General features: G+C 41.8%; 1 protein-coding gene across 35 annotated transcripts in view; it reads left to right on the forward strand.

Moving 5' to 3' along the window:
• Nrcam (neuronal cell adhesion molecule) overlaps nucleotides 1-9,299 on the forward strand; it is a 68,058-nt gene extending 58,759 nt beyond the window's left edge. For 31 of the 35 annotated variants that reach the window (XM_059278907.1, XM_059278920.1, XM_059278908.1 and 28 more), the window contains 2 exons: nucleotides 239-317; nucleotides 7,790-9,299. In XM_059278907.1, the coding sequence (XP_059134890.1) occupies nucleotides 239-317; nucleotides 7,790-8,027 (317 nt within the window). In that variant the 3' untranslated portion in view covers nucleotides 8,028-9,299. The other 4 variants (XM_059278934.1, XM_059278937.1, XM_059278944.1 and 1 more) reach the window with 2 other exon arrangements.
• The last annotated feature ends 4,421 nt before the right edge of the window (nucleotides 9,300-13,720 follow it).

Consider the following 13,720-nt stretch of genomic DNA (forward strand, 5'->3'; position numbering starts at 1 on the left):
ACTATGAGAAACTTAAAAATCATTTCCTCACTGGGGGGAAAGACTGAAGTAGGCTGATGTGTTAATCAACACTGATCTAGTAAGTATCAAAGCATACTCACGGCCATATCAGGTGCATGGTTACATGGTATCTACTTATGTAGAGATTATCTTTCCTCTTTGTCTCAGCTCACTCCTGCAAACATTGAACAAGGAAGTTTAGTGTCAATGGATAATAATGTTGCTTCAAACTTTTCAGTTAAAGAAAAGGAGGATGCTCATGCGGACCCTGAAATCCAGCCCATGAAGGAAGATGATGGAACATTTGGAGAATACAGGTGAGCCCTTGTTCCTTCTGGCTCTGCCTTCCCCGCCCCACTAAACACTACCCTCAGACACTCTCTGAGTTCTGAGAGCAGAACCCAGTGAGCAGTGGGCCCACTACTTTAGAGGCAAGTCCATGTCAAAATATATCCATCCTTCTTGATTAAAATATAACTAAAACATTCCATTAAAAAATAAGAATCCTCATAAAAGTTTTCCATTGTAGTCGTACGTTTAGAGTCAGAATATATTCCATCCGTTATTATTATTTTTTATATGAGACACAAGCCATGCATTCAGCCCAGCAATTTCATTGTGTTGCAGTAAGAGCTAGAGGGACCCTGCACAGCCTACAGTGTGAGGCAAACGTGCACTTATAAAGCCAGTGTTAGCAGGGCTGCCCTGTGCCTTTGTTCCATTTTATTGTTGATACTGAATCTCACTATGTAGTTCGCGCTGGCCTGGGATTCACTACTTAGGCCAGGCTGGCTCCAAATTCGTAACCCCACTGCCTCAGTCTTACAAGTGCTGCGAGAGAGAGAGAATGTGTGTGTGTGTGTGTGTGTGTGTGTGTGTGTGTGTGTGTGTGTGTGTGCTGGACCAAACCCAGAGCTTTGCACTAACTAGGCAAGCACTCTCCTACTGCACTACATGCTCAGCCCCAAGACATTTTAATCTCAAGTCAATTGGGAGTAGGTCGTTTTAGAAGCTGTTAATTATTAAGAACCACTATAGCCATTCAAGCAGTACATTAACTCACAGAATGCCAATACCACATTCTTGATTTAACTTCATATTAAGAAAAACATTTAGTATAATCTATCTACCTTCTTTTAAGTCTCTTTACATGAAACTATTCTTACCTAGATACTATAGGTCTTTCACAGAGAGAAATGATTATGTTAGACATCATTAAAAACAGAGTAAGTTTCATCATGTATTTAATGCTCTGAAATAACTCTATTTATGAAATATCTTTTATAACATAAGGAGGGTTTTTTTTGTGTGTGTGTTGGCATAAAATGTAATCTTCCAAATATGCATGAAGCTCATATTGTAGCTTTTTTCGACAGAAGAAAATACTTTTGGGTGAAATAAAAGATTCACTATTGTGATTTCCAAGTCACCTTTGTAGATAGATATTTGCATCAGGTGCTACCTGCCTCTGTAGCTCATTTTTGGTATTTCTATATCAGTATCACTCATAAATGACAACCAGAGCCAACATAGGAAATGTAAAATGGATTCAGGAAAACTGTATATTTCAGTATGAGTTTTCATAACAGTGTCCATGCAGATGTGAGCATGTCTGGCCTCCAGTGTCTCAGCATCTACGCTGCTCTCCTCCTCAATAGAAAGAGCCAATGCTTTCTAAAAGCTCTTAGAATTTCTGTAGCTCACAATACCAGAACAATGTCTTGCAAGGGTTATGTTGATGCCAGATATTGGATCTGGAGCTGAAAGTGTTTGAAAACCTTAGATAGCACCCACCTACTATGATCAGTTTTCCACAGCGCATAGTGCAGCCCACAGTGTGCATGGTTCAGGGCAGCTGCATCTCACTCTGGAGGAGTGGAAGTCTTCGCTGGTATAACTCACTTTTCTACCTGTTTCTCCTGCACACAGGTGAGCTGACACTAATTAAAGGACATCCTTGTAAAGTTCATGTGGCTATGACCTCATACAGGATATGCACACCACTCCCTTGTGTATTGATATGAAGCTACATCATCAATATAGAAAAATATATATTTGCATGAATTGGAAATAAGCTATTGCATTTCAAACATTTTTCACATTGTGATGGATTCATATTCTTATCATGCTTAAGCAAATATGGCAATGTACTGCTCATCTCAAATCCCTCCAAATATTGGTTTGCTATTATATTGATGTGATGTCAAGACCTGGGACAATGTGACTTTTCGTGACTATGCTAACACCACTAAACCTTAATTCAAGTCAAGGTTATATTTTATGAATTAGCTTGGAATCAAGAGGCTATTAATTTTTCTTTCAACTTAGCCATTACCTCTGATTCCTTTATGATGCCTAATTTGTATCTGTCTCAATTTTCATCATCTAGACAAAATTTTAAGCATCCAAACATCTTCAGAGATTTCTTTTCTAGTTTTGTGCTCTCTCTGGGTGACAGACAACTTCCAGCATGGTTCTGTTTTCAGAGCAGTACATAGCAAGCGTCTGGCTTTTACCTTCATAGTCACAATTTGACTACTGGCTCACATTTCTTTGTCTCAGCATTAATTCATGTGTGTGGTGTGTCTGTGAAGCGTTTTCAAATGGCTGTCTTTGGCTTTTGCCAAAGTTTCTCAGGATAGAGAGACTTTCCGTTTGGGCCCATTGAATACAAGCCCAATTGGCTTGAAGACAAAAATACTTGTCACTCATGGAATGACATTAATCCTGGAGGGGCCTAAGGAAATAAAGTTCTGATGAGTGTCTTCAACTCAACCCACAACTTGGTGGTGTGGTTTTGAGTGAATTTCCAAGTTAGTGAGAACAATCCTTCATGTGAAATTGCATCTCCCGAATTCCAGGACATTGTTGTTGTTGATGTGACCTTGTCCTTAGGCATTCAGATACTTCCTCAGCTTTATTCCCTTTGGTTCTTTCCATTTAAGCCTTTTGAATCCGAGAGTCATAATGAATGAAAACGGTTCCAACTATTTATGGAGAATTATTTGTTTTAATGGTACATTTGAGTGTTATTCTCTTCCCTAAATCAGCGGGGTCCTTTCTCTACTTTGCACCTTCTAGAAGTTTTGAGCTCTGTATTTCTTATTGATTCTTAGTCTCCTGCATTCTGAAAATGAACTATAATGCTGGTCTCATGCTGACACACAATTAGGACTATTGTTGAAATGTAAATTAATTCCATTTGTGTTTCACATGTTCTCCAGCCTGAGGATGGAACAATTCTACCTGGTTGGCTCCAAGCCAGACAAAATGTCATAGTGCAAAGAGGGATGGAACTCCCATAGTGGCCAAATCTGATTTTTTTCCATATGCTGTATGCCCATACCCTCACTCCAAGACCCACCCCTAAGCAGCTACGCTCTCCACAAGCCTGCAGCTTTCCTTGTTTGTCTCTTTAATTACACAGACAGTAGGATCTGCATCCTTACTAGCATATAGAAAAATCAAAGAAACAGTGCAGCCAACTATGTAAGTATTTCCTTATTCTTTAGATGCATTCTCTTTAAAAACAAGAGTGAGCCTAGGTTGTAAACCATATGCCTGTGCTATGTGAACCATGATTTACTGCCCAAATGGAGGATTGTGCCATGGTAATCTTGTCGTTCATGTGACCACAGCCTGCTGCCAGCTTGCTAACTCTTGCTCAAAGCTTGGCTGATACAAGCCTGTGGTGTTGCATTTGTTACATACTTCAGGCTTATTGTGCTCATAAATATGAACTGGTTGTAAGCATATAATGATGAACTCTTATAGTATGCCAGCATAAGGTTTGGGTGCATGCATGTCAATAACACTGTTGTATCATTTGATCATGGTACAATGGTTGCTGCTGGAAAATCAAATGTAATTATAGATTTATTTACTTGTTTTTATTTTAGTAAACATTTCATGGATATGAACCAGGCACTACTGGGAAAGACATGAATGAACTCCCTAAAATGTATTCTTAGTATGAAAGAAAGAAAAGTACAAGCCAATGCTTTGTCTGTTATTATAATATTAAGAAGGGATGAAAAATTTAATGTTAGAATCCTAAAGCATTTCTGAAATATTCTTGGTCTCTTCTATTGTAGTTTTTATTATGAATTTACCCAATGGATATTTACTGAGTGCCTATTATATGCGTGACCTTAGGAAAATTGAACACAATAGAATTTGATCCCTCACTGGGAGATTATAATCTAGTGAGGAATACAGAGAACTACCAACAACTTGGTGGGTTGTGTGAAAAGTCTCATTTCTTTTTCCCATCATATTGCTTGATACTCCTGGGTAGCTTTCATTAGTAGTGCTGAAAGCAGCCAAGCGTGGCAGCCCATGTCTGTACTCCTAGCACTTGGGCGGCAAAGGCAGGAAGATGAGAAGTTCAAGGTTATCTTCAGCTACATAGCAAGGTTGGGAGTGTTAGGCCAGCCTGGGCTACGTAGACTCTGTCTTCAAAACCGTAGAGAAGGAGGAGGAGGGAGAGGATGAAAAAAAAGACGAGGGAGAAAAGGAGGAAGAGACAACAGCCATCCTTACCATTATTTCTGATCCTAGACAGAACAGTTCAGCATTGGCCATCAAGGACTCTGTTCACTGTAGTTTTCATGTAGGCATGCTTAGCCAGATTAACAGAACCACTTCCGCTTTCTAGAATATTAAAGTTATCTTCATCTGAGTGGTTATTGAATTCTGTCATATACTTTTTTCTAAATCTACTATGATGATCACAATTTTTTTCTTTCTACAAAAGTACAAGTGGTAAATTTCATACATTATATTTTCATACTAAATCCAACTTGCATTACTAAACTTGACCCAACTTGGGTATGGTATTTTATCTCTTCAGTGGTTGGCTACATTTGTCTTGCTATGAGTTCAGGTCTCCTTGTCCATGTTCATGAGTTGCATCAGCCCCATAGCTTGACTTTCTTGTGGTATTTTTGTTGATTTTACCTATCATGGTCATAAAAGTCTCATAACATTATTACAGAAGTGATGCTTCTGACATGTACAAACTCAGATCTTCACCCGAGCATGCTCTGCTGCACAGTGAAAAGGGGTAATACCAAGCTTCTTGTTTAGGCCAGACATCCTGGTGCCATCATCTTCCCTCTGGCTCCCTAACAAATCCATCAGGAAGTCCTCCTTGCTCTTCTTTCCAAAATATGACCACAGTCTGAGCATTTTGTTTAAACTTCTTCAACATTCCACCCAGGTCCAGACCACAGCCATCTCTCTCCTGGATAACGGAAGTAATCCCGCCCCCTGCCCCCACCCCGACTCTACGCAAAGCTTTGCAGACTCACACTTATAAAGAGCCCTGGGTAAATGGTTTAGCTTTTGCAGCCTACATAGTCTTAGCTGGAACTCTGCAGTTCTGCCGATGTAGCAGAACAGGAGCCATGGGCAATACATAAATCACAAATATTTATTTAAAGTGGCTCAAGTTTCCAGAATTTACCAACCCCTCCTCTCAAGGCCAGGCTACTACTGTCAACACTTGATGGCCGAGTTTGTGCCTTTAGAATACTGTAGGTCAGACCACAGTGCTCACCTGTGGAAATACCCCCAGCGCCTCCATCTCTTAAACAGAGGCTCATCAATGTTCATGGAACCCGGGCCTACCCCTGCCACCACCAACTACTCTCTTTCTCACTCACCCATTAAATTCCAGCCACAGCCAGCACCTCGCTGTTTCTAGAACATGCCAGGCCTGCCCTGCCGCAGATCGTGTGTGCTGCTTGGTGCTTTTGCCATAACTGCTCTCGCTCTTGTCATCCACATGGCTAACTTGGCTCTTAGGTCCTCGATCAGAAGGTGCTTTCAAACTAGACCTTCCCTGGATATCTTCTGTCAGCCCTCCCTCCTCTTCCCTAGCTCCTTCTGTCATCTTGAATCAACTCTAGAGTCTCTGCAGTGCTGATCACCTGACCTAAGTTTCTTTACTGTTAACTGCATTTTACCCCACTGGATGTGAGGTCAGCATTTCAGTCTATGTGGCTTGTTTCTATGTGCCCAGTGCCTAGAATGGCATCTGCCTTAGAGTAGGTACTTCTAGTAGATGAAGGGAAGACTGGATCAAAGAAATGGCATAATGAAGATGTCCCATAATGTATTCCTTGGCTCATTAGTCCTTCTAAATAGAATAATAGGTGGAACTCAGATGGCAAAATTCTGTTTATCACTGGACTCTTCAGGGGCATAATCATCAGAAGTATTTAAGCAAAGTATATAAGTTCACAGCTAAACCGCAAAGATGTTGTGTAAGCTGTTTTCATAAGTTGGGTTGTGTGGGTGTTATGCCCTCTGAAATGCTCCCCTCAACAGGCCACCCCAATGATCTCTGATGTCACCAAGTTGTATAGATAGTTCAGATGGAAGTGTGTACTTGTCTATTACCTGAACAGGTTTTTTTTTTGATAGCGCATGAAAGTTTCGACGCATTCTTCTTGGAAAGAAGAGTAAGAGATTGCTAGCAGAAAGTATTACCAAAGGAGACACACTTATTTGTTTATCTTTAAATCTTTGTAGCTTGACTAGAAAAAAATCAGTTTTGCTAACAATGATCTTAACATCAGTTGTTGTTAAAACACTGAAGTTACAGTGACCCCTTGTCACATCAAGTACATCAGGACTTTTATTTAGTTCAAGTATTGTGCATCATTCCTATTTCACATGGGGTTGTTGCTGATAAATTTCCTTTTTTGCTCTTTTTCCCAAATGTTACCTTTTAAGGAGTCAGTCACTGAAACTATGCATATGACCATGTCAGTGGATGATCTGAAATTCAATGACGTATGTGGCCATGTTAGTGGACATTCCTAAACATAGTGAATACTCCTTTGCTTTCAGAAGCTGTGCTTTAGGGTTCAACAAAGAAATAAGCAAAATAATAATAGACTCTCCCAATGCTTTGCTTAAGTGCAAGCCTTGGACACCAGTGTATATATAGCACCCGTTGAGCAGAAGACAGAACATACTTAATTGTGAGTTTGGAAGCACTCACCCCCTTAAGGTCTTGGGAGCATGCTGTTTATGGTTCAAATAGAGTGCTTTTACGTTAAAGTATTTGTGTTTTCAAATTAATAAATCTTTACCCAATTGACCAAAAAATCTTCAGAAAAAAAAGATACTGTGACCTATCAGTATAAGGACTGTGCTTTTCTTCTTAGGCTGTTCTCATTTGTTTCCTCTGCCTCCTTTTAATGGATTTCTAGGTCTTTTGAAAGGTAAGGCGGAAGTTCACAAATCTGGCCTGCACTCAGTAACAAAATTATTTAAACTGCAGGATTTCGCTTCTCCTTCTGGCTCAGGAAAAACAATCCATATTTCACGTGTAACCAAAATCATGCTCCATTCACATCCAAGGAATCAGAGATGTTCTACAGTTTAACACACTAACTCGCCCCTGTCCTGAGCTCTGTCCTGCTCCCTTGAATTGCAACAGGGATGGTTTTCAGCTTTGCTCAGCCCTCCTTCTAAAGCTTGTGACTGTTCCTGGATTGTCTTCTAATCAGGCATCAGAATCTCTCATTTAAATTAGCATGCACACTCGGAAAGCCATCCGCTCTGCCTGCAGACCATGATTCAACCATTTCTGTGCCTGATTTCCATTCCAGCACCGCCCTAGCCACTGGAATCCACCTGGCAGCTAGATTGGGCTGCAGCAGCTCAGGACTCCATATGCCTTTTCATAATTTGCATGCACAATCTGTTAAAACAAGGCACTTTACCTAAATGCCAGTCTTACCGAAGTAGTTTTTTTTTTTCCTTTTTTTTCCAGCGATGCAGAAGACCACAAGCCTTTGAAAAAAGGAAGCCGAACACCTTCAGACAGGACTGTGAAAAAAGAGGATAGTGATGATAGCCTGGTTGACTATGGAGAGGGGGTGAACGGCCAATTCAATGAGGATGGCTCCTTCATTGGACAGTACAGTGGTAAGAAAGAGAAAGAACCAGCCGAAGGAAACGAGAGCTCAGAGGCCCCTTCACCTGTCAACGCCATGAACTCCTTTGTTTAAGTCTTTGAGCTCCGCGTCAGTGTCCCATTTCTCTGGAATGTTTCTCCTGAGCACTTCTCATCCCTCTCATTCTGTGGACATATGGGTAGAAAGGATGTTTTTCTGCTGTATGTGAGTATTATGAGAACAAAGCAAGAGCGAAACTCAGTCAAATGATGCGTTAACATGAACTGGGGTACAAAGTGAGTACTTTTCTGTTCAGAGTGGGTTTTCTCAATTTCCTTGGAACTGATTAAAAACAAAATTCAACACCCTCAGTAGATCACATTATTCCCTGTGTGGGATACAGTTCAATAAGATGCATGAAACCTGCGGCACAGAGGACACACCTGTGTGTGTGATTGCGGCGTGGTCGGGTACTTTGTTGACACTACGCTCTGCCGAACCCTGAATATAAATTCCGTTGTTATTGTGGAGAGTGTTACTGTAGTGTTCTCTAGAGCTCCAGTGTCTCTGCGGACATTGTTGTGGAACTCGTAACTATGTCTAGTTGTCGTTAGTCTTTTCGGGAGACTGTTAGGAACGGTGTGTACAGTATCTACTTGCTACATGAGTTTATTATGTCAGGTGCATCTGCTAATGCTCACCGAGACTGTTACCTATCCTTTACTCCCGTTACTTCCTAGGCTTCTTAACCTTCTAGGTTACAGTGGCAGTGTTCCTCTTCTTACACTCTCTGTCTTCAGTCATCTGGGGGCATAAACACTGCATTTTGTGACACCTTCTGGCATTTGCGTCACCCTGAAAGAGTTGAAGACAAAACTCTCAAGTTAGATTTCAAGATTTAATCCAGAAAATGCAGGGCAAGATACATGCCGTGCCTTCAGACAATGAGCATCCCCTGGCTCCTGCACTCTGCTTGGGCCAGTCTGGGCAACTCCATCCTGTGTTACTGCTGCTGTTAGAAATGAACCTTTAAAAGGCAGAGATAATGAGAGCTGACATGCTGGAAAATTGTGAAAGTAAAAACAAGTTTATTTGAAGGGGCTTTCCCCCATAAATGTCAAAAACAAAGAAAGCTTTGTCATTGGCTGGAGCACGTGGTGGTTTTGTGGTCTTTTCTGGTTTCTAGCCAAACAAGTCACGTTGAAAAAGAAAAATGGCATGGTTGGAAATGCGTGGAAAAACCAATGACTGTAGAACTAAAAACATACAACAGCATGCAAACAGTGATACACTACCCACTATTCCTATATGAGCTTTCAAACTCTGCAGCACTCAGCAATGTGTATGCAAGCTGCAATGGGCACACTCCAGAATCTGCAAAATCTGGCAAGCACTTAATTAGGCCAGCAGTCAAGGGGATTACAGCTGCAGTCTAAAGAATAAATACATATATCCTATCAGAGTCATAAACAATGTGTATGAAATGGCTTACCTCCAATATAAAAATCTATGACAACCTATGGTTGAAGGAATGCTCAATTTCATTTGCCAATAAATTGGTTTCTCATAACTTGCATCAAGTTTAATTTTAAGTAAAGCTTTTTATATGTAGATATTCTGTTGAATTTGTAAATATACGTAAAGTGTAGAAGCTATATGCTTATAGGTATTACGTGCAAATAAACACGCAAGCAATGTTTATGTTCTGCTGTGTGAAAAGTAAGCTCATTAATTAATTCAGTGTATGGGACTGAAAAACATCCAAATGCCTTTTGTGGGTTTTTCCCTCTCCTTTTTGCTGTGAAACTGAAATAGTGAACTTTTTTACCCATTGTTTCAGCCAGTTTCTGGCTGAAATCCTCAGCATTTTGCCAATGGAGTACAGTAGGATTTGTCACTTGGCATCTTTGATGCATACAGGTAAAGCTTGTTTTAAAGTGATCCCCAAATGAGGTGGCCCTAAATATTCTCATGTCTTCATATTTACTTTCTACAAACCAGCCTGCCTATTGGAAATACAAATACTAAAACAGCCTTGCCTAGACATCGGAAAACACAAAGACAAAAGTTACTTCAATGTTTTCAGAGAAAAATAAATAAATGCACAGTTTCTGTTCTTCCATAACTGTAGATGATAAATGTCTCTGTGCATGAAGAAGTCACCTTCATCTGTAGATTACTACAGATTTTGTATTAAAAATTAAGTGTGGTTTCCACATCCCTCCCTGTTTTGTATCTATCATGTTGTCCCAGTGTATGTAACTGGTATAATGATCTGATAATCTGTATACAGAGCAGAAAAATGGGACCAGGGTGCCATCAGAAAGTGACTATTAAACAGTCCAGATAGCATGAGTTTTAGTTTCTTCAAACCTGTATTTCCGAAGATTTTGAAGAAATTTTAACTCTTTTTTTTGTTTTATTTTTTGAAAGGCCTAGGACATTATCACAAAAGTAAACACGAGAATTAATAAGAAGCGTAATCCAGACATTTTAATAAAAGGTTAGGGACTAAGCAAAAAGAGATAGTAGTACCAGTCTTTTGAGAAAAGGAGAAGAAATCATGTTGTGTCCTTTCTGGACCATAGTCAGTCTGTATTTCTTAACAAGGCTGCTTGATGAGAGAGTTTGAACACTCATATGTATTACAAATACGCCATCCACTTCCTTCTCTCCACCTTCATTCTTCTGTCTCCAAGCTGTATAGGCGTGCAAACAGCCCAAGCTTAGCAGTTACCCACATTCCATCTCCTGCCCCTTAGTCACTGGCCCCTGGTCCCTGCACTACACCCAGGAGACCCGCCTTGCCCTCTCAGTTTTTTAGATAACACGTTATAAAGAGACCTGGAGATGTCAAATAGAGCTCGGTATTCTTCCCACAGAGGGCACATTGGCGGCTCTCTCTCAGACCTCCCTTTCTCCCTCGCCACAGTGAGCCAGATTAACAAACCACAGCCGCACTCTACATCATGTCCCGCCTCTGTGGCAGAAGGGGCTGTAAAACCCTAAGTATGACCTCAGAAAGATTTGGTAGTTATAAAGCGGTATAAACCATCTTGTTCAGGTGGTTTTGACGACTTTCGAGATAAGGAGAGTCCAGGAACTCAGGGATTCTCACCCACGGAATGAATCGCTCCCGCTTGAGACGTTTCTACAGCTGACCACCAGAGGGCGCCCCGTGCTTTATTCTGCACAAAAGAAACCCACCAGAGAAAGCCGCCTAGGGACACACAATCCTAATCATTTTGGATAACCAAAGAATGGCCGATGGTGCAGAGAATGATTGCCTGCTGCAACGAAGGAGACGGGACTGCAGCTCTCCCTAGTGAGTTCAGAGTTTCCAGAGAGGAAGCATGAGGATTGTGAGTCTTTTGCATAGTTTTTTTTTTCCTTATTGGGCTGCAGCCTGGGTGGGTCAGGAGAGGAGTTGCCCGGAGTCCACTGGCCCCCTTTGTCAGGTTGGTGTGTGTGACGATAAGGGAAGGGTGTCCTTAAAATGGCCTCAACCCCTTTCTTCAAGGACACTGTTTTTGTCTGGCATTAATGGTTTGATGTTTGTTATTGAATAGATCACACACAGAAGTAGTTTAAACACCACCCACAGCTCTTATGACTCACAGAGGAGAAGACTGGGGAAGAACAGAGACTATTACTGCAGGATCTGTACTAAATAGTGTCTCGGTGGGGTGGAAAGAACAGGGGCCCAGAGAGAAGGATGCGTATTCCAACTCCGCCATCTGCCAGCTCTGTGGCCGTGCAGGAACCCCTCCTCTTACCGTTCCATGCCCGTTTTCTCAGTGAGATAATGATGGGGCAGATGATGTCCAATCTGATCTGCCTTTCCTCTTTAATCCTGTGGGTCCTAGTAACAAATAATCTGAGCACTTGCTAAAGCCGGGAGGAAACACAAGCAAAATCAGGTGGGAGTCCTGCTGACCCAGGGCCTGGAGCCCAGTGTGTGAAGACAAGTATGATCAGATAACCGTCTGGGTGGGTGCAAGTCCACAGCTGGGAAAGAGCTCAGAAGGGAAACATGAGCAGGCGGTGGTGCCGTCCAGGCCGGACATGGTGGTCAGGAGAGAGGCCCTGAGGAACGAAATGTGAGCTGAAAGGTGAAAGGCAAGGAAAAGCCATAGAAAAGCAAGGGGACAAAGCTGGCCAGGGCCATGCCAGCATGCCTGACTAGATGTGGAGGCCAGTCTATGCTGGGCTGAGGACCGCATGGCAAGCTTCTGTATTTAGTCAAGGAGCAAAGGAAAGTGTGGGGCAATGGAAAGGGTCAAGGAGCTCCTAAGATTAAGGGCAGCAGTTTAAGCCGTGGGGCCCAGAGCAATCTGCTAAGCGAGGAGCGTGAACAAGAGGGTTGAGGATGGCACGGCCTCCAGAATCGATTCAATGTAGTGAACAGGAGTGGAAGAACGGGCCTCCCTGGAAGACCAGTGACCAGGAGCTGCTTGTCACCGCAAAGCAGAGGGCTGTGTTGAGCTGGAAATGAGGGAAAGACCGTGGCAAGAATGAAAGTAGAATGTTTCTACCTGGGTCTGGACACCTCCTCCCTGACAGGTGCCACCCATCGGTCGCCCCTGCCCCTGCTTTTCTAGGTGTCTACTGACTTTCTAACAGTTCAAGAGTCTCAGAAACAAACGCACGTTCGCATCAGTCTCCATCTCACACCCCGTCTGTTATCAGTTGTCCTCTACCTCATGGCCAAATGCTTGAAGGAATAGCAGGAAAGGTATATGAGGGTAATTGTAGAAGCCCCTGTTGGCCAGACAGTACATCCTTTGTTCTTTCTGCGGCTGTAAAACGTCCCCAGTCCCACCCAGCATGTTCTGTAGACCATGTCTTTCTTCAGTTCTAAGTGTGTGGTTCATTGTCTCAGTGGGTGACTCCACAAGAAAAGATAATTTTTTTTTTTCATCCCAGCTGACTCATTGAAATCACCTGACAGTTTTATAAAGCCGGGCCCACAAAGTCACTATTTTCATTATCTGAACTGTAGCTTGACCGTCACTAGGAAAGGTCCCCAGATGATTCTAATGTGCAGCCAATGTGGAAACTGATGTTGACCAGCTTATCCTTTGCTACTGTGCAAGTAGTCACGGAATAGTATTTTAAATAGACTCCTCAAACACAGCCCAAGGGTGGATCTCAAATTCTCTTCTGTGCCCCACATAAAATGAATCTAGAGATTCGTGTAGAATACTCATACATTGGTGGTGGAAATATAGGACGGTGCAGCCGCTTTGGAAAAGAGTTTAGCAGTTTCTTTAAATACTGAATATAAATTTACCATGTGACCACAATTCAACTCATAAGTCTAGACCCAGAAGAAGTGAAAGCCTACATCTAGCCATAGGCTTGCATATGCATGTTTACAAAATACCAATCATAACTGCTAGAAAACAACCCCAGTGGGTATGAGCAGACGAAAGCTGAACACAATGAGTGTATCATATGAATAGATGGTGTAGCTCCACAGTCAGATTAAATACTACGTGGCAAGTTATGTGAAGGACTGATGAAAACAGCAATGTGAGAAGTCTCCAAAAAACTTCAAATTTTAAAAGTTAAGCACAAAGCTCACTATTCTAATTTACTTGAAATGTCCAAAAAGGCAAAACTGTGAAGACAGGAGGTAAATTTCTGTCTGGGGCTGAGGGAGGTGGAGGCAAGGATTCATGTGAAATTGGTGATTGCCTGAAATACTAAAAGGTCTTGAGTTTTATAGTTAAAACAAGTGAATTATGGTATCAAGTGACATCTCAGTAAAGCTTATATTTGTCTGAAGGGTGAATAGAGTTGTG

The sequence above is a fragment of the Peromyscus eremicus genome, chromosome 14, assembly GCF_949786415.1.
Source record: "Peromyscus eremicus chromosome 14, PerEre_H2_v1, whole genome shotgun sequence".
NCBI lineage: Eukaryota > Metazoa > Chordata > Mammalia > Rodentia > Cricetidae > Peromyscus > Peromyscus eremicus.